The sequence below is a fragment of the Accipiter gentilis genome, chromosome 12 (assembly GCF_929443795.1).
Source record: "Accipiter gentilis chromosome 12, bAccGen1.1, whole genome shotgun sequence".
Classification (NCBI taxonomy): Eukaryota; Metazoa; Chordata; class Aves; order Accipitriformes; family Accipitridae; genus Astur; species Astur gentilis.
The window spans coordinates 7,535,246-7,558,456 of NC_064891.1; the positions used below are offsets into that span (position 1 = coordinate 7,535,246).

A 23,211-nucleotide genomic window follows, 5' to 3' on the forward strand; every position below is an offset into this window, starting at 1 on the left:
GGGGGGAGCGGAGGAAGAGAAGTCGCTTTGCGACCGGACTCCAGTCCGGTGGGAGTCTCGGGAACGCCGAGGCTTTCGCTGCGCTGCCTCGAAATACGGAAAGTTGGGGAGCTCTGCTGTGGGAGTCGAAGCGAGCATCCCGGCGGAGGCACGACGATGGGATGGCTGCCGGGGGGAACGTTCGTCTGTTCGTTCCTTGAGAGGGACGCGAAGACGGGGAGCCGGGGCGAAACGCCTTGTGCGTGCAGCTTCGGCCAAGTCGCCAAGTCTTCCCACGTTTACGCCCCGGCTGCCGGGCCGGGAGCTTGCCTGCTCGCCGGGTCAGGCAGCCTGCGGCCGCGCCGCGCCGCGCCGTGCCGTGGGTGGCGGCGGCGGCGGCCCCGGCCCCTGACGTCGGTGTGTCGGGCCGTACCGAAGGCGGAGCCGCGCCCGGGGGGCCGCGGTGCGGCTTTATTAGCGGCGCAGGTCGCGATGCGCGGCGCAGGCAGGGCGCAGCGAAGCAACAGGAGGCGGCGCGGTCACTCGCCGGCCCCACCGCCGCCCAGCCCGGCCCGGGGCGCCGGTGGTAGCGGGGTGTGCTGCCCGCGCTCCCCGGGGCGGGGAGCCGGAGGAGGAGGAGGAGGAGGAGGAGGAAGAGAGAGGCGGCGGGAGGAGGGCGGCGTGGCCGGGCGGCGGGTCCCCGGCTCGTGATGGTGCTCCTGCCCCTGTGGGTAGTGGCAGCCGCGCTCCTGGGGGTCCGCGCTGCAGCCGGCCGGCAGGTGAGTGGGGCGGCGGGGGGGGGGGGGTCGGACCTGCGCTCCCTTCCCGCCCCCTCCTCGCCCTTCCCGCGGGGAGGCGGCCCCCGCTCCCTCCGCAGCCCTGCCCGCGGGGTCCCTCTGCCAGCGGCCCCGGGAAGCCGCCGGAGCTGCTCCCCGCGTCCCTCGCTCCCTGCCGCCCGCCGTCCCACGGGTTTTCGGGGCCGGGGCCAAGCGACCCCGCTGCGGCTGGGCTCCCGGGGTGCTCCGGCAGCGCTGCCCGGCGCTTGGCTCCCCCCGCTCCGGGCGTTTCGCAGGCTCCCGGAGCGCTGCCCGCCGGCGGCGGCGGCGGCGGCGTCGTCCCTCGGGAGGCGCGGCGGGGCTCGCCCGTCCCCGGGTCGGGGGCGGGGGGGGGGGCGAAGGATACCCGCCGCGACGCTCGGCAGATAGTCGGGGGGGGCTTTCGCGGCCTCTCTTCGGCCGCCCCAGTCGCTTTTTTGGGAGGGCGTCGCGATAGCCAGGATGGGGCGGGCGGAATCGGGGTTTCGTAGCGGCTCTCGTCGCGCCGGGCGTAACGCCGGACTCCGGTAGCGTGTCGGTGGGAACAGCTGTTTATGCAGTTAAGGGAAAAACGCCGTCCCGGGAAACCAAAAGCAGAAACGTAAAAAACCGGTGCGGTACCGACCAAGTGATTTTTCAGCCTTCTAGAAGCGCTCTGCCATCACGCCTTGCACAGTCATTACACTAACAACTTTGTGCTTGTGTTTCTTTTCTCTTCTGCAGGCTGGTAGAGAACAACAGATCCAAATAGGTAAGTCTTCTTAACTATTACTGCTGCTATCGACGCGGGAATCAAAGAAGTAGGCGCAACGCACTAGTTCATTCTCTGGAAGAGCGATATGTATGCAGGCAAGCATTCCCTCGGGTACCCCCACACCATTACCGCCCAGGAGCATTTTTAGTTTCACGGCGATGTGGCATGACTCAAATTTGCATGCCCTCTCGTTACACCTTTTTGTATCTTGATAAAGTCTGTGCTTCCCTTCTTAAATATAAACCAGCAGAAGGTAGAAATTGCAGTGCGCTTAAACCAGCCCTCTGAACATCACAGCAAATCAGGTCTGGGTCAGACGCTTTGTCTTCCTTTCTACATTTCTGAATCAAGGAGGAAACGCCTACTCCATTTGGTTAGGGCAAACCATGTATGTTTTTGTACCATTTTTCTTCTGTATTGGAAGTCTTCAACTTTTTCTCTTAGCCGGAAAAAAAATTGTCTAATGCGGAGGCCTCTTCATATTCTGTTGATGGCACAGTGTGCTTGCTGCATGCCTAACGATAGTTGTTCGCCGTTGCGTTGTAAACAGATACGCTTACATAGGAAAGTGCAGTGCAGCAAGGTTGGCGTCCGTGATGAAGGAGGGTACTGAAGTGAAAGGTGATCGTTTAGCGTCCACGGGGTACTTTGTATTGAACCTCAGTCCTCTCCGAAGCTTCACATAATGAGGAGCACGCGCACAGAGTTTAGTTTCGGAAGATCTGCCTTCGTTTAAACTAACGGATAATTTAGTGCTCGCTGGGATGGAAGAGGTTGTGGAAAGATGCGCAAGCTGGCGTTCTCTCTCCCAGGGTGTTAGCTGCAAGGGTATGTCATCTCACATGCTCCTTAGCTTACCCAGTTGTGAAATGAGCCTTGTAACAGTTTGCCGCTGAGCGCGAGCGCCTGCCCGCCGGAGTGTGTTCTGGAGCTATACAGGGAGGAGTGGTAGCGCTGGGAACGGACCCCAGGCAATTCTCTTTCCAGTTGCCGTTAGACCTCCAGTTCTGAGGTTTTGGTTCAGGTTTTGATCTGAGCTTTTGTTCAGACAAGAATTTCAAGTATTTCTCGAAATTTCGGAGGTCTTGTCTCAATTTCAGCTCTGGCACTGCATTCTTCTGGGCTTAGGTTGATTTCCACTGTGATCAGTGAATAATGGGAGTTGAGACAGTTAGGTACATTTAAACCTAACTGGCAAACAGACTTTTTTTCCAGTGGTATGCCGATCCTGTGTTTTATTTCTAGTCGTTTCCATGAGAAATGGATTGTATTTGAATTTCAGAAACCATAAGCTATACAGGAACGCGTCTTTTCAATTACGCAGGACATCAGACAAAATTCCTCGATCTGGAAAATAACTTTCTGTCCTTTAACTTCTTCCTTTCTTCTACGGTCCCAGCATGGCTGTAGTCGGCAATGTTTGAGGCGCTCAGGAACCGCAGGAGAGAGAGGTGATGCGGCATGGCAGAGGCTGAATCGGGCGCCCCGTGCCAAGCCCCCAGCGCCCGGTCTGCGTGCTCTGTGTGGAACGGGCTCTCCGCCTGGCTCTCGGGGCACCTCGGGAGCTTCTGCAGCTGACGTGATCTCGCCCCCCCACCCCTACTTGGGAAAAGGGCAGGTGGGAGCTGAAGAGGACGTCGGCCAGCGGGTCTGTCCGCTCACGGATCCAGGAGTCCGTGGTCCCAAATGTCCCGTTGTGCGGTTGGGCAGTGCGGGACCCCCTTGGGGTGGGACTCGGTGTTAGCTGGTGCCCAGTGAGAGCGAGCTGCTGGTCCCTCCGTCTCTCCTTAGCACGGCATCTCGGTGGTTCTCGTTCAGGGTAGCAGGACCGAGAGCCTGGTGGCTTACCAAGACCAGGCTGTCTGTGAGTAGCTCTGGCTTTCGGAGATCAGTGGTGTTTCATTGAGGGGAAATCTGTATTTTCAAAGCACAAATAGCTGGTTAACACTTACAGTCGTTGGGATTTGTCCTACGCTTTATGTTGTTAAACTGTTAACACTTGAAGTAGTGTTTGATCCTGTAAATTCTCATTGAAAAAGCATGGCTTACTCAGTTTAGAGTTCTAATGACGACAGTAAAACCTGCATTAGGATTGCTCTAAAGGGGCTGTCCTACTTTTAAGTCCCTATTAAGTGTGTCACTTCACATCGGTGTTGTGTATTTTGATTTGGCCTGGGGCTGGCCGCTGTCTGTAGCTAACCTTTTCTCATAGCCTGGAAAGTCACTTAGAACAAATTAAAACATATAGGATTTTACTTTTTTTTAAATATCAGTACAGAATGTATTCTAGAGATGGGAAGTGACCCAAGCTTAATTAACTGCATTAATGCGTAATGTACTGCGAACGCCTGGAAACTCTCAGGAAGAAATCGTACTGTTGCCACTGGTGAAATAGTAAGCCTGAAGGTGCTGGTGCTCGAGCTGGCACTACATCTTCGCTTCTCCTGCCTCAGCCTCCCACACAGCAGAGCTCCATCGCTGCTCAGTGCTACTTCTGGAAGAAAACACGAATGTCGAACCTGCAAAATGGCTAGTGCCGGGCTGCCCTGAGCCTTGATAGAACACGTTCACCTGCAGCTCAGCAGAGGCTGTGAAAATACCACAAAGAATTGCATGGGCTGTCTGTAACCCTGGGACAAGTCGGCAGCAAAGTCAAGGAATGAGGATGGTAGAGAGGTGTACCACGTGTGAGCTTCTCTTCTTGCCATCCCTCGCTTTTACTCATCCACCTAGCAGTGTGTAGCACTGAAGTATGCTGTGTAGCCTCATCCCTGTTCAGGTGCAAAGTTGTGGGGGAATCCTCAAGAAATCCATCCCCCTTTTCCATCTTATCTTTCTCTCTGGGCATTTCTGCCACCTAAAGGCAGCCAAATACAGAGCGAATGGTAGTTCTGAAGTGATAAAGATAGTTGGAAGAGAGGGACTAAAGCTGCTTCTTCATTTCTGGAAACCACCAGCCAACGAGGAAGGTGGAAAACGGTGGGGACGAAACCCCTGCTAGGGTCGTCTGTCACTGCACCACCCTTTCTTGTTAGTAAGCAGTGCTTCGCTAAGTGACAGGAACAGCTCTGTCTCATCCCATCGTGGTTATCTGTGGGGCGGAAGGGTGATCTCTCGGAACATGGGACAGCCTTTTGGTTGAAATGCTGTCCTCTTAATTCCTGCAGCAGCAGGTAATTTTAATTATTTTTTTCTCCGGTACTTCCACTGCAAAGCTGGATGTCTGCCATCCAGCGATCTGATTGCATCATAGCTTGTGAATTCCATCCAGAAGAAGCAGGCACAGTGATGCTCTGGAGGTGTTAGGTTCGATCCAGTCCTTTTGCCGAGGTAGCTGAGTTTCCTGACCCTACGAGCCACATTCAGATACATCCTCCAAGAGAGGTGAGGGAGCTCTGGAAGCTGACGGTAGCTTGTTGGTCATCCCATCGTGTCAGTATGGGACAGCCTGGGACCCAGCATACGGCCCGATGCTGGGGCAGCGTGGTCGGGATGTTATCAGGGGTTGCCGCGCATTTGTTTCCTTGCACAGTACCCAGCATCGTCTCTGCCAAAACAGTTGTGCTTTTGGTATCATTTTAATAGGTTTCCACGTTGTTATTCCTAATTGAAAAATTTGCTAGCAAAATAAAGAGGCAGGCGTCGTTCCTGCACATAGTAAATCATCTACATCTCATTGCCATGGCTCAGAAAATGTTTGGGGAAAAAAATGGTGCTGCCAAGACTTTCACTCTGTGGGTCATTTCACAGGTCACAGCGATAGGCGAAGGAGCTCCTGGGATCAAAAAATTAATTTGTTCACAGAAGTTGGTCCTCTGGCTGCAACGCAGAAGGCTGGAAAAAGGAGAATTCTCTTATAAAAATTTATTTGCGTGTAGCGTGAGCAAAAGAATAATTAGAATAATGAACACTAAATGAGGTTTAAATACTTTTTAAAAGAAGACGAAAAAGTAATGTCTTCAAACTTGGGTAGCTTGCGTTAGACATTTGTCTGAACTTTGAGAAATTCCTCCTTTTCCACTGATTTCGGTTTAGACTGGGCTTTTGAAATCTTCTTTCTTAAGTGGGTGTTTATGCATTTGGAATTCTACTGTGGACAACTGCATGAACAGTTTTCGATCAATGTATTTCACAAAATCTTATGCCTAAAAAAATAATGCTCTTCCAAATGCAGGTGATTAAAAAAAAGTTTAGGACTTCTGAACTTCCGTTGTCCACAGTTGTTGTACAGTACAAAGACAACTAGTGCGAGACAGTGGTGTTAAGTCTTCATTTTCATGTATATTTGAGGGGGAAAAAGTACAGGCAGTCCTCTTCAGAGGCATTTTCTAGCTAATTATGTTCTGGCACACAATGGAAGAATGGGATGTTCTTTCTTAAGTGCTTCCTTTCAACTTAAACATTGTGCAACTGGAGCAGCAGTTTAAAGCCAGGTAAAAAAATGAAGAAAAATTGAAGTGCTTTTTCTATTGCTCAGTGTTTTCTCTCTGATCATTACTGTAAGCTTTGAATTAGCAGAACAGATCAACTCTGAAATTTTAGCATAGGAAAGGGAACACCTACAGCTGGAATAGCATTTCCTAAGACCATACAGTCTATGGAAAAAAGGTAATATAAGTTAGTGGAGGAGTTTAGATGTCTTGAGTATTCAGTCATGTCACATTTAATTTTAATTGCCTTTGAACAAAAGGCATTTCCTCTTCTAGCTCAGCATTTAGAGACTCTGGAGAAGGCTTTTGCTGACTCAAAAACTTGACAGTTCTTATTTTCCACCCTTTGTTCCTGCCTTCTTGTGGCTAGCTGGCTGTTCTTGTTATTAGCAAAATAACATTTTTTTTTTGTCCCCGCAAGTAGAAATCTGGGAATACTGCTGCAAGATGTGCAAAGCAGTTTCTCAGTTGTGCGGCGAACACAGAATTTGATCACCAGACTGTGGTCTCTGGCATTAAACGTCCCACTTTAAAAAAATAAAAAGCCACAAAGAATCTCGGCGAGGTAAAAGGAGGAATGTCAAGTCTGTGAATGAAATGTCATCGCTGAAGTGTGCGGAGAATGTGAGGATCTAGATTTTTACTTTGACCCAGTTAGGATATACAACCCAGCAGCTCTGTCTCCTGTTCATGGCTTGGTGTCTAATTAATAAAAATGAGTTTAGAGTTTAGAGTTTTAATTTGGTCCCTTCTCTAAAGAGAGAGATTGGCAATCCTGACTCAGAATTCCCACTGTTTTAGATGGGAATTATCCTAAGGATAATGTCCTAATTAGGTTACCAGTTTTAGAACTTGATCTTGCAGATGTATGGCAAAACACATTCAGGTGGCTGCTACTGAAAAACACGCTGTGACTGCTAGCTGTAGGATGTGGGGTATGTTTTAAGAACAATGGACTTGAAAATGATGAGGACCTTTTCACTCGCCTGGTATATACACAGTATTTGTGTGTTATGGCAAAATACTTACAGTGCAAGAATTTAAATGTCCATGTACATCCTAGTAGTACCACACCTTGTTTTTCTGTCAAATCCTTCAGTAACTGGCATAAATGAAAATGGGAGAAAAACCAGTTAAAAGCCATTAGCAACATTTTCCTACTAAAGTTATTTGTTGAGCGCGTGAGTCTCTTAAAATAAGCAGCCACTGCTACCAGGAGAGAAGAACTAGCTACGGAGCTTTTCTCTATTAATTCTCAGTTCAAGTGTGATTCGCTCTGGGAGTGGGTAAATTTAGCTCATTTAATTAAGTATATTTATTTGAGGATTTCTCAGTGGCACTTAGTGGCAGCATCTGAGCTATGCAATCATGGAGTTTTTAAATGAAAAGTGTCAGTAATATCGCTCTAATATTGCTTTAGCCAGTTCTCTCAGGAAGAGAAGAGCTAGGGAATAATTATTTCTGTGCTAAGTGTCTTTTTAATTTTCACATGGCCGAATAAACAGCCAATAAGACTTAGGCTTTGGTCCAGTTCTTGGCAGCAGTTTGGCTCACCGCTTGACCTGGCCTGGGAATGTCTTTCCTTCTCATTTTACAGGATGAAAACTGTACAGCGAATATCCTGATTACTTCCAGGTCACATTAGATAAACTCATTTGATGGACTTGTTTTACAGTGGTGCGAAATTACTTTAAGGCAACAGGAAACAGTGTGTGTCCCCTGATGCAGGGCTACAAATGAGATAGGTGATAATGGGAGAAGTCTGTTCTCTGAGCAGAAGAGAAGATTCTCTTCCTTTTCTCATCAGTGCCGAAGAATAGCGGAGAGGGAAAGAATTATTCTCTTAGGCTAATAATGCTATTTTCAGGATACGGGTAAGGGACTATGCAGAAAGAGGCTTTTCTGGGGGACGGGGGAGTATTACATTCACTTAGGCAAATTCAGAACCCAGTTGGAAGGTTTCCAGTCAGCTAATGTTGCTGCTAATTGGACAGGAATCCCGAGTTGACTGGTGGGAACCACAGAAAAATTATAGGTAAATGGGGCTTTCGTTGCTGTTACCTTTTCTCTACCGTGGCTTTGCTTGCTTGCTTGGCCAATTCTTCTGCTGAAGCAGATTAGCCTTGGGGTAACTTCTGCTAGGAATTGTCTGGCCACGCCGTTCAGGTATCCAGGGATGCTCTGACACCGATTCCAGGTGTTACAGCAGTGACTTCTCCTTGGAAGCACACCTTGGGTTTGGGACACGTTGTCTTCACTGAGGGTCATGCCAGTGAGCTTCTGTAGTATTACCTGAGGATTTCTTCAGTGCTATCAACAGAGTGTGGTTTTGCTGTTGTTACAGCTTCTATGTATTGCAGTAAAGGTAGGAATTTGCAAAGTTCTGTGTTGATTTTTTTTTTTTTTTTTTTTAATAATTAGCTTCTCTTTTGTTTTTGAACTCTGTTACCCAAGTTACGCAGAGGAGGGGCAATAGCAAGTTGTTGGGTAAGCGGATTTGTTAGAGGAGATCTGTAGAGAGAAAAGTTACTGCTTATACCACCCCTGACATTGATTAATTTATCAGCAGTATGTGATATCCTCTGGATTCTTTTCCCTACTTCGCTTTTCTAAGACTGCAGAAATACGTGTGCAAATAGCAGTTATAACCAAGCACGGCACTTCATTCTCAAAGTCTTAATGGAGGTCTTGACACAGGAGCAAGCAGTTCTGTTTAAGGTGTGTGAAGGAGTGGGGTGGCATTTCTTACAAGAGAATTCAAAAGGGTCGCTGCCTCTTCTGTGGCTATTAAGCGAACCTAAACCCCAGGAAACTCCCCAGGTAAATGTAAATGAATATTTCAGGGTTTTCTCTGTAAGTTTTATGATAATAGAGTCATGGAAGGCCTGCTTCTTGAAAACTTCGGCATGTGGAGGGCGTTTTGCATGCGCTTACTGTGTATCCTGGCATCTGTGGTGTGTGTTTACTTGAGGTGCGTAACTGGGCACAGCTTCTTGTGTTTGTCCACCTTGGCGTGACCCCTATCTTTCCCTGAAGTTGACACTACCTTCCTCTCGCGTTATCCCCCGTTTGCCGTACCTTGCCTAACACACCTGATGACGTGTCAGACGCTTTTCTTCTTCTTTCTTGTGTGTCCTCCCAGTGTTTGTGTACAAGTAGAACAAAGCATTTTTATAACAGCAAGTGATCGTGTTAAGAGTATTAAAGGCCTTGCTGTAGGGTAACCAAGTGAAGATTTATAAGCCTGAACATTCAGGCTAAAAGTGAGCAGTGATACGTACCTTACGTTTGCCTACATTAGATTGGCATACTTATCTCCAGACTAGCCATCTAGCAGTTAATTAATGTACACTGGTGTGGTAAGTGGCACCATCCCCTGCCCTTCTAAAAACTATGCAGATTTTCATCATTCTTTAGCCAGACTTGTCGGTGGACTGATTCAAAGCAGCTCTAATGGGAACCCTAAATTGAGAATTTTGGAAGGGGAGATGTGAGGCTGAAGGGTTCCGCAGGCATGGCGTTTGCCATTAGGCCTGACCACGCCTTAGTTTCGGCATGTTGCTACGAAACTGAGCTGCGGCATAGGGCATAACAGTCGGGGCGATGGCCGGTTGCGTCCTTGCATCTAGCATTGGTCCTGCGACGTGCGCTGGCGTAGCTGCGTGTCTGGTCTTCAGTCTGCGGGACCGTTCCATGCTCTTGTTCTAATTTTAGTTTGGTTTTGGGTATTTCTTTTGGCAGAATTACGAAAAAGCAGACCAAGACCGTATGGGTTAGTGATTCCAATTAGTACCAATGCGGATGGAAGCTACATCTCCAATATCCTCTCCGCAAGTCACCAAAGAAGATCTACGCGGGAGGTATCGCAGAGCCCCAAACAGCTGTATTTTAACGTCACCGCGTTTGGAAGGGAATTCCATCTCCGGCTGAAACCCAACACGCGTTTAGTGGCTCCCGAGGCCATAGTGGAGTGGTACGAAGACTCTGTGGAAACTGGAAACGATGCTGGTAACACGAGTGAGACTAGAACTGCTACAGAGAGGTTATGGAAGAGAGAGCCCCTGTGGACCAGCTGCGCCTACGTGGGAGACATAACTGACATCCCCGGAGCTTCTGTTGCCATTAGCAATTGTGATGGTCTGGTAAGGCTTGTTTAATGGCATTCGTGTCTGGTATTTGACCACTTTGTACACAGCTTTTGTTGCTTTTAACTACGCATTGCTAGTGATATCACGTAAAGAACTTAATTTCTTAAACCCTTAAAAATATCTCAGTACGTATTGATTGATGTCTGCAGTCTTACTGCTTTATTCTGGGATAATTTCTCTTGAGTTTGATAAGCAAAGTCCTTAATGTCACTGGTGTGAGAGAGAGAAAGCAAACCTGCATTTTTTTTGTTTTCCTTTTTACTTTCATGAGGTGTTACAAATGGGAAAATTAATAATGAAGTCCTTTTAACTCTTAAAAGATGACCCTTTGGTGAGCGAATGTAGAATTTGGCGTCCAAATCGTCACTGCGTACTTCTTGGGTAGCAAAACTGGGGGCTGCCCTGCAGTCCAAGAACAGCAACAGATTGAAGCTTTAAAGGGTGTATTTATAAAATAAGCACACTTTTTGTTCTCTTACATGCAGCTTTGTTTCATCAGAAGCTATCATATGAGAATTGAGTGGTTCACATCTGTAAACAGTTTGTTCTCAAAACTGCGCTGGCCTAATTGCTGTGTTAGTTGATAACGCGTGGTATTTCATTGTAGCTTTAACAGATGCGCAATGCCTGGTTTGGTACACAAATCCCATATTGAAAGACTGGGCATATATTGAGTACACATACCATTTGTTAATTCAATCATGCGGTAAAGAAAGCTAACAATACTTCCCTTGTACTCTTTAAGTAGCAGGAGCAGTGGTGGAACATGACTGCAGTATCCAGGAAGATTAATGTAGCGGTTACTCTGCTGCTATTCGGGAGGGGAATCGGATGAACAAGTCTCCAGCAAGTATCCCTTCTTGGAAATAGGCTTCCCTGTCACCATCACGTGCCCCATGTTAATGATTTTGATTCCATTTTGCGATAAGTGCTGGCTAGTGAACCTCCCCACCTCTGCAGTGCGTCTCAGTCGCTCTACGGGTAATTTCATGAATGTCTCCAACTCCTGATTCAGAGCTTAGGGCTGTGCACAGCCAAAACAACTTGACTTCCCTTACTTAAAGAAAGGCAATACTGGTGGTGTTTACATCTGAGGCGGTCAACTAATGTCAGTTGGGTGTGTTTGGTTTGGTTTGGGTTTTTCTTTTAGGAGAATCGGTTGGCAGTGTGCTGTGTTTACAAAGCCTGTGCAGATGCCTGCCTGGATACAGATAGCTTCAGGTGTAGTTCTTGCAATGAATGAAAGCCTCAGGTTGAGAGCCGTATTTTAGCAGTAATCCTGAATGAAGTTCTTGTGTTAAGTGAGACAGCACATTAAGACAATAAATTGGATTAAATGGAATTAGATTAAGGAGTACAGCTTCAGCAGAGATCGCCATGTGGCTGACAAGCTGCTCGCGTTGTGTTTTCCGTTAACTGAAATGAAGTAGTTGCTGTCTTTGCAAACCTCCACACATATCAGAAGACAGCGGATGCCAAAGGGGTCCTAAGTAAGGAACAGGAGATTGCTCGGTTGTGTGGCTTGTTGCCACTCTTTTCTCATAGCACCCAGGAGATGCCTTTTGTGTGCTTTCCGTGGTTTTAGGGACTGGACTAGGAGAACGTATGCTTTTGGTTTGAGGAGGGGAGTGGGTAAATGCTCCTGAGTCACTGTTGTCCTTGTTCATCTCAACCCAGGCTGTCTCGTGCGGTCTTTGAGAGGCTTCTTCAAGCCCCTGAACCACCCGTGGCATGGCAGGGTTGGAAACTGGCGTGGGAGCGCAGACATGGTGTGAAGCGGTCACGACTCCGTCCCCTGACGCTTTCATGCCCGTCATTGCCAGGACCCGACCGTAACGCCGCTGTGGCTGCTGCCCACTGCATTTTACGTGGCTGTTGCCTGGGGACACCCGGGCTGGCAGAGAGCCGCTGCCCTGGCTTTGCTGCTCCCCACGTCGGGCAACGAATGCGAGAGTGGCTCGCGTGTTGAAAACCATCCTTCTGAGCACTTTTGCTTGCTTGCTTCACCTGGCTGTTGTGATGGTCTTCTGGAGGTCTGAGCAAGGGAGTGTGAAATAAATAAATAATCCTGAAGATTGATGGGATTTCAGATATTTATTTTTTTTGCCTCCTGCCAGCTCTAAGGTTAGCAGAAGTAACTTGAAGTTAGCATTTCTGGCTTCTCTGTTGCTGTACTATGCGTCTCTCAACCAAGCTAGAATATTTGATCCTCGGTGTATCCTAAAAATGTGAAGAGTGAGATAATATGGCTTAACAGAAACTGGAACAAGAGTGAGAAATTCTACGGCCATGTGTCTGTTGGAAAGATTTATTTTTGACTTCAAAGGAATTTAGATGCTCTCCAGTGTCACCAACTAGGTTCTTACCTTCTGGGAGAAAGTGAAGGGAATCACTGTGGTAGCAATTGACTCAATGTATAGCTTATAAAAAGAGTTTGATACCATAACTAACACAAAAAGAACGCTTGATTCACCACAAGTTAGCAAAAGACCTCACAAATTTATATTTTGTGCATAGGGAGGTTTTTAATCATGACTCATAAGACACCTGCTGATAGCAAGGCAAAATTCTGTGTTGTGCTAATGCATACTTGATAGACATTGCTGAATTACATATTGTTTAGTGTTTGCTCTCAGCACTGGATGTATGGTTATGAGGAACATAAGGGTGCTAAATTTTGATTGCTTGATTGTAATTATGCGGAATAATTGGTATTTGCACTAGTAGACCAAGATTTTGCCTATGGGCTCTGCCTGAATCTAAACTTACATTTAAAAACCAAAATTTTTTTAACACTTTTGTTTTGAAGTAGTTTACGTCTCTACTTTTGCAGTAAAAATCATCTGTGTGCCATCAGTTTTGCAAATTCCTATCTTCACATCTGCTTAATATCCCTTGAAAATAACCCTGTTTATTTAAAAGATCACATGCATGTGCATGCACTTCTCGTAGCAAAGGAACACTTAATTAGTCATGTAGAAGTTGCCTGTTATTTTTATTACTGTGTTGCAGAAAGCTGGTGCTCCCGCAGGTTTCTGTTGTATATTTCTGCTGTTGTTTTGGTCAAAATAGCAGTAGTTATTGTCACAATATTTAGAGAGTTTACCAAATGCTTGCCAGAGTTCCAGCAAAACTTGCAACCAAGTTACAGTCATAAAGCAAAATCATCCTTCTGGAGGTCAGAGAGCATGTGGAGAAGTCCTGCCTCATCTCACTGGAGGAGGATCGCGTGGTTTGTAGCGCTGAGCAGAATTTGGCCTTCTGGTAATTGATCACTGGTACCTCCTCTAGTTACTGCTGCGTTTCTCTACTCCCTGTGTTGGTGTTACTAAAGCTTGCTCTGCAACAGCAGGCTTTTCGAGCTCGGGCCGTGCTGTCATAATGCCGAAATGTTGATCCGGCATTGGGAAGGGAAGAGTGCCAGTGAAAAACCTGATGCTTTTTCTAGGAGTTTATCCTAGCGTCACGCTGACATTCATCAGCTGAAAGTAACAGCATCCCTGGGCTCTGCGGGCTTGAGAAATTGAGCCTACCAGAGGAGGGTAAAAGGAGAAAAACTCTTCATAACTTGGAACTGCAGATGGTAAAAGTGAAGTTTCACGGGCAGCAGCCTAGATTTAAGTCCACCGATTGATCCCTCGCCTTTTTTTTATTTGGCTTTGGTGCAGTAATTGTTCAAGAGGCAGAATATGTTATAACGGTGGGGGGACGTGCAGTCGTGTGGGCACGATGAGGCCAGGCAGCGCTCGTGGGGTACGTGTGCTCCCCTTGCGTGTTCGTAGTGCTTAAATTCTTGTGCCTTGTTCTGCCTCCTTCCTGCTTTTCCTTCCTTTTGGTGCCTGTACAGTAACATCTCACCTTGGTGCTCTTCTGCTGTCCATCTCATTAGGCTCAGACCTAGTCGGGGGAGTAAGTATTATTAAAGGTTATGGCAAGCCTTCCTGCATGAGTTGCCCAACCCCTTCCCTATTTATATCTGAGTAGCGTCTTCCCTTTCATTCTCTGTATAAAGATCACGTCACTCAAAACAGTCATGAGGAACTTAATTTAATATATCTGATTTAGCGTGTCAGATTGTGTTAATGCTGCTCTCTCTTCTGGATAACTGTGGGAATGCGTTTTGTGTGTCTGCACTAAATGATACGTTTAATCGATTGTAGATTAGTAAGCAAGGTAGTTAATCTACTCCCAGGTGAGCGGACAGCGGACAGTATTTTTGTGTCTGGCCCGTGTGGTAGGCTTCCTGTTCTAAGAGCCAAGATGCTACAGGAGGTGTAGCGGCTTAACTATTCAAAAGTTACTGAAGTTTATCTGACCTTGTAATTTGTTGCTCAGAAAGTATTGGTATGCATCTAGAGGAGTACGTAGTTTAGAGAAGTGGGAAAATAACTGCGTTCAAGGAGGCGGAACCAGGTTCAAAGCAGATTTGGCAGGCGGCACTTTTCACAGGTTGCTTTTTGCCTGGTGCAGTGCTGTGTCTGCAGTAGAAGATGCAGAAAATGACCAGCCTCAAAAAACCATTGCAAATGTTTCAGATTGTAAATAAACAGGACACAGCAAACTTAGCATTTAGAAATAGGAAAGCAAAAGTCTTAAATTGGTCTGTACCTTTTGTTATAGAGAAAATTACTTCAGTTCCTCAATTAGCTTTCTCCTTTTGGTAACAAAACCCAAACAGTTGTTGGTGTGCGATGCCTTTAGGTTGTACTTAGACTTTGAACTATGTTTTTGTAGATGTGTGCCTCCTTGTTTGAGTTGTGATCTGGTTTATATTCACGTATGTGCAATGCAAACTCTGAACGTTGTCTTCCATTTCTTCTAGAGCATTAACCTTTCTTGTTTTAAATGAGAGGGCCAGACCCAGTGCGATGAATCTTTAATCTTTGACTTCAGATACCCAGTAAAATGTGACTTGGTTTGTTTATTGGCAAACCGTGGCCTTCAAGGCCAGGGTTGCATACGCTCATTTGGAAGTTCAACTGTTTGCAAATGAAAGATCTTAAGTAGCCTGCCTGCCTTTCAGTGTTCAGCTGTCAAACCAGGGAAATCTTTGAAGACAGACCAACTGTCAAGAATCAAAGAACCCACGCTTGCTCAGATCTATCATTTGTGACAGATTATTCCTCACTTCCTTATTGTCATCCCTTTTTTCTAAGGGTATCAAGACATGAAGAAACCCATGTCTTGTCTTTACGATCAGTACTTCCACACAAGTGTATATGCAGCTGCCGGTATTTTGGAAGTTTTAGCATATCCTTAGAGTTTGGTTTTGATATCTGACATGACAATCCCCTAGCATAGACCTCTTGAAAGTAGGGACTTCTTAAATGTTAGCTTTCAACTTTGTGTCTTCATTTCACCCTTTGTGAAAGGAAGCTGATGAGAGGTTCCTACCTTCGGTGTTTTGGGCATTCTTTTCATTCATAATTGGGGAGTTATTTGAAGTGTCCGAGCAGACTGATGTGCAGAGATGTGCACAGTTACTTCACTTTGGTGAGTACGTTTGAAATACAGACTGGAGTATCTCAGGCTAGAGATACTTGCCCAAAGACCTAAGCCTTGGTTCAGGAAAAGCTGTAAAAGTATGCTTAAGTTCAGGCATGTGGCTAAGTGCATACCAGGACCTAGGCAGTTTCAGGGCATTTTGATCTGTTTCAAATGCTTTTTTATTACCATTGTTTCATCAAGACTGATGTATTAAGGCTTATTTCTTGTTCATGCATTGGTACTAATGTATTGTTTCATCATGATTTCCCCCAAGCTGGCAGGGGGATGTTACTAAATGGAGAAACAGCTTTCTAGGAGCTGGTGATACTTTATCTCGGTGTATTAGAATAGCATTGTGGAGCCAAACACTTGAACTGCTGCTGAGCGTCTGGTTATAGCACATGGGAAACTCTTGATGAGGGTAATTCCAACGTCCTAAAGAAGAATATTATTCGGGACCCACTGTTGAGTGGGGTGGCAGAGGGAAGGCGATGGAGCATTGCGACTTTCTGGTGCGATGGCAGTGAGCGCGTCGCAGAGCGTAGGTGTGGGTGCTCTCCGAGGGGATGGTATGTGCATCGAGGCTCGAAATGGGACCGTCCCCTTGGCGGGGCAGGTATCTCCCAGTGCAGGCTGGGGGTTGTGGGGCCAGTGTGGGAAGCTGTGTGCTTCTGGCAGACATCTGGTAATCCAGTATCTTCTAGGAGCGCGAAACACAGGAAAACAGAATAAACAGCTAGGGAGATAGAACTGCATCCGGACTGCATGCTGCTCTGTGCAGATGGTAGCAGTGTCTTAGACTGATTTAACGTTCTTATATTCCTGTTACCCTGCCCTATTGCGCACTTCCCACAGTAATTACATCCTTGCAGTGAACTCCCTTAACCTACCGTGCCTGTTCTTACCACTTGCATTTTGCTGTACTTGGCAGTCCTGCTGACTTATTAACTGGGCTTGATAGGTTGCAGCTGCCTCTTTGGATAGACAGACCCCATCTGGTAACCTCAGCCCGTCCTTCCCATTTGACCGAGCAGTCTTTGGTCACTGTCAGACTGGGCTTGGACTTCATCCCTGTCACCTCTCCGGTACGAAGCACTTCCTAGAGGCTAAACCAGACTTTTTAGAGGTAGTAATCCATAGTAAAGAGGATTTCTCAAAGTTCAGAAGCTCCAGAAACTTGGAAAAAGGCCAAAAAAAGGGAGAAAGGCAGTGCCATCGTTTTGCTTACTCAGGACTTCTGGCATAAAACACTGAGGAAAGGAGTATTGAGAAGGGAGGTGATGGTGTTTGAAGTAAAATGTCAATACAGTGTAAAATAATGTAACATAGAAATTCTTCGATATGTCTAGTTTGCTTCTCCTTGAAGTTGTCACTCAAAACAAGCAGGTGATTTATCCTTACTTCATGTAGCATAGTCAAAGTTCATGCAGACAGTTGCTCGAGCTCCATTTATTTCTTATTGTTTGTTTTCATAAGTTTTTCTAATGGGACCGGATTTGGGCTAATGATAGACCTGCCTCACTTCTTAGCCCCTGCGTCTCCTTCTGTCCTTCTGCCTTGTATTTCTCCCATTCTCGCTTAGAACAAATTGCCCTTTCCCCCATAAACCCTCCCTTTTCCTCCAAAGCTCTCATCAAAACTCATTTTTGTGAAGCTTTGTCTGTCACGGTACAGTGCCAAAGAATTTGTGTCTGCAAGATAGATACCGTAGGTAGATGCGTGAATCACGTGGAGAGCACTTGCAGAAGATGATGGGAGCAGGGAGAAGATCTGAGGCTTTCCGCGTCCCACCTCGGCTCTTGCCCCTCTCTGCCTCCTGCCCGCTTCCCCAGGGAGCCTCAGCCCATGACCGCAGTTAGGTTAAAGCCAATTGAAAAGAAGGCTTTTAATTAGAGGTACAGAGAGAATCTCTTCGCTTCAGCAGATAGTTTTAGAAACCCCTTGCTCACACCAACTTCTGGCTGCCTGTTCAAGGACGGCAATCGGGGGAAACCTCCGTGCTTTTTACTTCGTGTACAAGGTAGGAAGTAGTAAAAAGGGTTATGCTCAGAGTTTCCACTTGGTTGTATGCTTTACATTTTCAAGGCTGATTGAACTGCTAAGTCCTCCTCTGAAATGATAATTTTCCTATGGGCTGCAGCTCACTCTCCCTTTCTTCCAAGGATTGCGTGGTCATAGGAAAAACTGAATAGATATACAGTAGTACCGCTGTGGACTTAAAGTAGACCAAATTGGGCCAAAATATAAGGAGCCGCAAAAATAGCTTCCATAGCACGGAAATAAGTGATCAGTTTGGGTAATAGGTTTTCCAAACGGGAAAAGATGTCGTGTCTTTTTAAAATGGAGCACAAAAGCAAAACCTCACTGACCTGAAGAAATCCCTCCTGCGAGAGCTGTTCTCCTCCCGCATGGAGAGGGATGGGAGCAGCCCTGTCCCCTGCTGCTTCCCTCTGCAAAGGGTGCTGAGAAGAATACCGGGTAAGGAAAAACTGGGGAGGGTGGCCTGATCCGGTTAAATAAATAAAATAGATGAAGTACATCGCGCATCCCCGCGCCTTGGTCCCTGTCTGTCCGACGGATGATAGGACGAGGAGACCAGCTCCTGCCACGGCAAAGAGTGAGGGGACTTCTGGGGAACATCACCAGAGGGGCTGCAGGTCTCTCGGGCCTCGGGGTATGAGTCAGGACCGAGAAAACCCCTTCTGAGAAAAAGGATCGTGGACAAATTGGAGAAATTGTTTTTCTCCTCCTCTCCAGTAGCCTTCCCCAAGTGTGATTTCTCAGGCGGAGAAGGAAAGGGCAAGAACTGGGAATGTAAGCAGACTTCAGCGAGGTATTTGAAGCCTACCTTTGAAGTAACTCAGTTTTCCCCCTCGTCACTTAGATTACAGTAATTCCGTGCTTAAAACCGGGGCTCGTGATTCCTGACAAAACACTGGCCTGCTGGAGCCTACGTGGTTCCTCCAGGGCCCCAGCCAGGGTTTCTGTGCCGCGCTGCTGTCATACGGATGTTGGAATTAGTTGAGGTGTCTGTACGCGATGCTGCAAACTTTTTGAAGTTTTTTTGTTGTTGTTCAGGGGGCTCGATGGTCTCCTATACAAGCTGTCCAAACATTAGATGCTTTAAGCTCCTCCTTCATTTATGCCATTGTGTGAGTGATGCTTGATAAGAAAAAAAAAAAAAGTGTGTGTGTGTGTGGGGGGGGGGCGCAACCCTTTTCTGCTCGCTTAATAACAGCCAGCTTAGAAGATAACTGTTTTAATAGTGTTTGTAGTTAGTTTTGATTGAGAAATCAGGTTTTTCTTACTTATCAGCACGTCTATTCAAAGATTAATGTATTTATGAATTTTTCCACATTATTAGCCAGGTAAAATACGTCTGAACACATCACTTAATGCCGTGTGCATTTGGCTTCATAGTAGTCCATTTAGCAGCACAAACAAATTCAAGATTAACACAGCTTTAATAAACTGTGTGTAAACCTACTAGATAATAGTTACGTATGTATCTGTCTTAAATCTAGAGGACTGTCCTCACCTGGTTTTATTAACATTGCTGTACCTGTTGGGAAGATCCTGGGGCTGGTTACATTTTGCACATTTTAAGACAAGCGTTACACCCCCACAAATGTGTTTCCTGGACCTCTGTCACAGGAGAGAACTTCACATCCCTCGCTTTATCAGAAAATAAGGTATTTAAAGTCCAAGCCTAGTGAGCAATTTTTTCTGGTACTTTAATTGCCCTTGAATCCCTTCCCCACCCAGTCCTCCCACCCTATTCTAGTAAAACTGTGGTACCTGCTCACTTCCAGGTTCCCCACTCGCGTGTTTGGGGGTGACTGTGTGGGCACACGCGTGTATATGTGCATGTATGAATCTTTTACAGAGAGAGAAACCCTTTGCTCCTCAAGGGTAGTGTAGCAGTTAAACCTGAAAACAGCATTTATTAATTTTTTAGTTTATTTACAAATATTTTCTCATGTGGCATATTTTAAGGAAAGGAAGTCTGTGTAAAGTAGTATATTTTAAGTCCACGCACGCCTGTCTGGAGGTGTTGTGTCTTACAAAGCAGAATGACTGTGTTCTTATCATCTTTCTTTGCTTACTCTTCATTTCACTGGTGGAGTAGCTTACAGGGGCAAGTAAGTGGTTAAGCTATGAAAGGGATGCTTGTTTATGGCTATGAATATGTGAAAATAAACATCTCTCATGCGTGGATTTGGACAGGTTTGAGTTTATATTCCAACAGCATGTCCCTACAGAACAGTTGTGGTTTCACAGCCCTTCTTGAGCTAATCTTAATGGAAAATAAAATTTTGCTAAGCTGCTCCTTTGCCCTTGTATGTAGAACACACCTATACTAGCATTTCTGTGGTATGGGTGCTCTGCAGAGGAAAAGAAAAAAAACCAAAAAACATAAGTTGCCCTATTTCTGTATAATCCAACAAAAACATTATCCCTTCATTTCACCCTCAGAATATCACTGAGTCTGCTCTTGAGTCCAGATTTTTCCAGGCTGTGCAGAGCCCAGAAGGAGCAGGAGCGGGTGCTGAACACTTCACAGTCCCTGTCAGCGGCAGTGGTGGGTGCGATGGAGTTGGCATTACTCGTGCTGGCTTTGGTGTCCCATCAAAAAGTCCCTGATATTGAGTGTCCTCATCCTGGCACTTGCTTTTCTTAAATCACCTGTTTCATGAATAGCAACACAGTGAAATTCAGTACTCATTTCATGAGCATTTATTCTGTTAGTATCACTGTGTAGTAAATAAACTTCTGCTGGCATTCGTGATTAGGTAGCACGTGGCTGAAGAATGATGTTGGTCTGAGATTTGAGCTGCTTCCACTTAACGGAAGAAGTTCCATTTAAGCTTTTGGGGTTTACCAGCGGTTCGCTCTAGCATTCCAAACAGCCTTTGAGCCTCCTCGGGAGTAGTTTGCAGTCACTCCATGGCAAAAGCAAGGATGAACAGTATTGTAGGATGCATCCGTGCATAGTCTTGCCTTGCTGACGCCATACCAACTTCTTTGACGTTCCAAGACAGGGAGCAGGACTTAGAGGGACGCGTTGCCCTCCCGTGGGGAGGCAGCCGGCAAATAGTCCCCCTGCAGCAGGAGGCTTTGGGTGCTGAAGCCTGCTGCTGGCATCTAGGGCACTGCCGTTAGGGTCCGTCCTGCATGTTTTAGCTCTTTTGTGGATCAGAAGCAAGTCAGAGCGTGACTTGGCTTTCCCCACTTCTGCTGCATTTTTTAATGTGGTTGTTCCTGCCTCTCTTCAGCTTAGGGTATCAGAGGAGGCATTTCAGATGAGTGGTGGGACTCATCCATTCCTGTTTATGAGAAGTGTTTTGAGGAGGCCTCGAGTGAAGGTCCCTTAGGCTTCCAGAAAGAAGAAATGCTCTGCCAGAGCAGAAGCAGCCTTGCTAGCCTGCCTCAGGTCCTGCCACGCTCCCCATGAAATCAGCGTTCCAACATGTGGTTGTAGAAACCGTAGGAGACCATAGTCCAAGCTGATGTCCCTCAGTAGGTTCCTCTTCATCACCTGCCCTGCTTTCCTTGTAGGAACGAGGTAGCTGGGAAGCTAAGGTGATCTCTTCATGGCTTTCGTGCAACTCATGGTGGAGCCAAGGCGGGGGATAGGCAAGGGACCTATGCATGCACGCTCGCAGACATGTGCCTTCCAGTGCCTTACTGGAAATAGTCCCATGTCACCCAGTACCCCTGCACGGAGAGGTGACACCGTCCTGATGGCAGCCTTGCGTAGGCTCTGTGTTTTGGGAACAGCTTGCTTGGAACTTACCTGCGACGTACTCATTCCACCGGAGTCAATTAATTCCTTGCCACAACAGGCTGGTTTGGGAGCGGTCATCCTCAAATGACAGAAATGACTGACAAGGCACTTTTTTGGCAGTTTTGATGATAAAGTCTAGTAGATACCTAAAATAGGTCCAAATGGTATTTTGGCCTCTGGGGTTTGTGTCGCTTTGTAATTCTGGTCCCTTGGAGCAGTCGGCCTCTGAATTATTTTCCCTGACCCAGAACTTCATTCGGAGACCTGAGAGCCAAGGTTGCCTGAGGTTTGTCCTGTTCTTCTGATGGTGTTGGGCTGAAGAAGTGAGCTCCTGAAGTAAAATAGCCTTGGAAATACCCTACGTTGTGGGCATGCTGCCTCCAAACTTCTCTGTTTTTTTCTTCCCTTTCTGGAGCTTATTCCTTCAGTCCACGACAAAGCTCAGAACGTAGATGGGACGGAAACTGTGCAGATTTCTCATGGGACATATATAGAAATGGTATATGCAGTCAGCCTGTTGCTTTCCTTTATCTCCAGCTCCCTCTGGAAGAACACCTGGGCAGTGGGGCTCTGGATGGAGCGATTTTAGGGGATGGTGGTGTACAAGGTGCTGGCATTCCTGCCCTTTTTTTCTTGGCAGGCTGAAAGGATATTTCCCTCTTGGGAGTCCCTTCTGCAGATGGATGCTCGCAGAATGAAATAAGGTTGGAATGAATACGGGAATAGTTTCCAGCAGACTGCTCTTAAAGTTACCGACACTGTCAGGTTTTGAGGTGTTGTTGGGCTTCTGCCCAGTCGAACTGTCCCTCCTGTGTCTGTATCTTTTGCAAGAATGTGTTGTTTTATCCCTAAGCAGCTGCATCAAATACAGCTTTTTCTGGGGAAGGATCTTATTATTTGAATACCTTCCCAGAGTGGTACTGAGGGATTCTGTTTCAAGTAGGATTGTTTCCATCCTTGTACTGCGCAAGGAGTTGGGTGGTGCACCGACAGTGCAGTAGATGGACAGTGGCAGTAGGAAAATCAGAGATTCTAAGACTGCTTGTGAAACAGCTGTTGGGATCTGGGGAAAAAAATACGGGAAATGGACAGGAAAAAATTTGGTGAATGCATAAGGCTTCCTTTATCGCATTAAATCGGTTCCCTTGCTTTACATTTACAGCTGCGCTTACTACCTTTCCATTTGTCTTGTAAGATTTTTTAAAAGTCCACATAAATTGTAATAAACGTCTGTTAAAATGTTTTGAGCGAATTGCGGAGCCCCTGCTCCACTGTGGCTAATCTTAATCAGAACTGAAAGCCCTCAGCACCTGCTGGCATCTCAGAGGGGTCAACCTTACTTCGCCAAGCATTACTCTATTGAGCAAATGCTCAGAGCCTAGGAGAGCACATGCCTTTTTGGTGTCTTAGAGGATCGCCCAGTCACAACTGTTAGGCAGGTTTTGGGACCAGCAATCCCTTTATTTGCAGAGATCGAAATGAGATTTTCTTGGTTGATAGCAGAGAGCCCACCTTGTGGGAAAAGGCTTTTTGCAAATCTGCACAAGATCCTCCCCCCCCCGCCCTCCACGTGCCTGGTAAGCTGCGATAGGCTTACTGCTCTCATCAGCAGCTTTCTTCTACGCAAGTGGAGAACTTTTATGGAGAAACACTTCATGCTGCAAACCAGGCTCCTGGCCTTGGGGGGGTCTGGGGCCCCAGCCATGGGGCAGAGGGAAACGCTCCTTCTCTGGTGTCTTTGGAAAGGGTGGGTTTGCCTCCCCGTGTGCAGGGGGAAGGCGCCGCGATTCTAGTGTCTTCTTGGTTCCCT

The 23,211-nt window shown here is 46.7% G+C and overlaps 1 protein-coding gene across 7 annotated transcripts in view; it reads left to right on the forward strand.

The window, feature by feature from the left end:
- Positions 1-474: 474 nt before the first annotated feature.
- ADAMTS3 (ADAM metallopeptidase with thrombospondin type 1 motif 3) overlaps positions 475-23,211 on the forward strand; it is a 131,815-nt gene continuing 109,078 nt past the window's right edge. For 4 of the 7 annotated variants that reach the window (XM_049814933.1, XM_049814931.1, XM_049814932.1 and 1 more), the window contains exons 1-3: positions 479-758; positions 1,518-1,545; positions 9,720-10,120. In XM_049814933.1, the coding sequence (XP_049670890.1) occupies positions 690-758; positions 1,518-1,545; positions 9,720-10,120 (498 nt within the window). In that variant the 5' untranslated portion in view covers positions 479-689. Of the gene's footprint in view, positions 759-1,517; positions 1,546-9,719; positions 10,121-23,211 lie in introns of all 7 variants that reach the window. The other 3 variants (XM_049814935.1, XM_049814936.1, XM_049814937.1) reach the window with 2 other exon arrangements.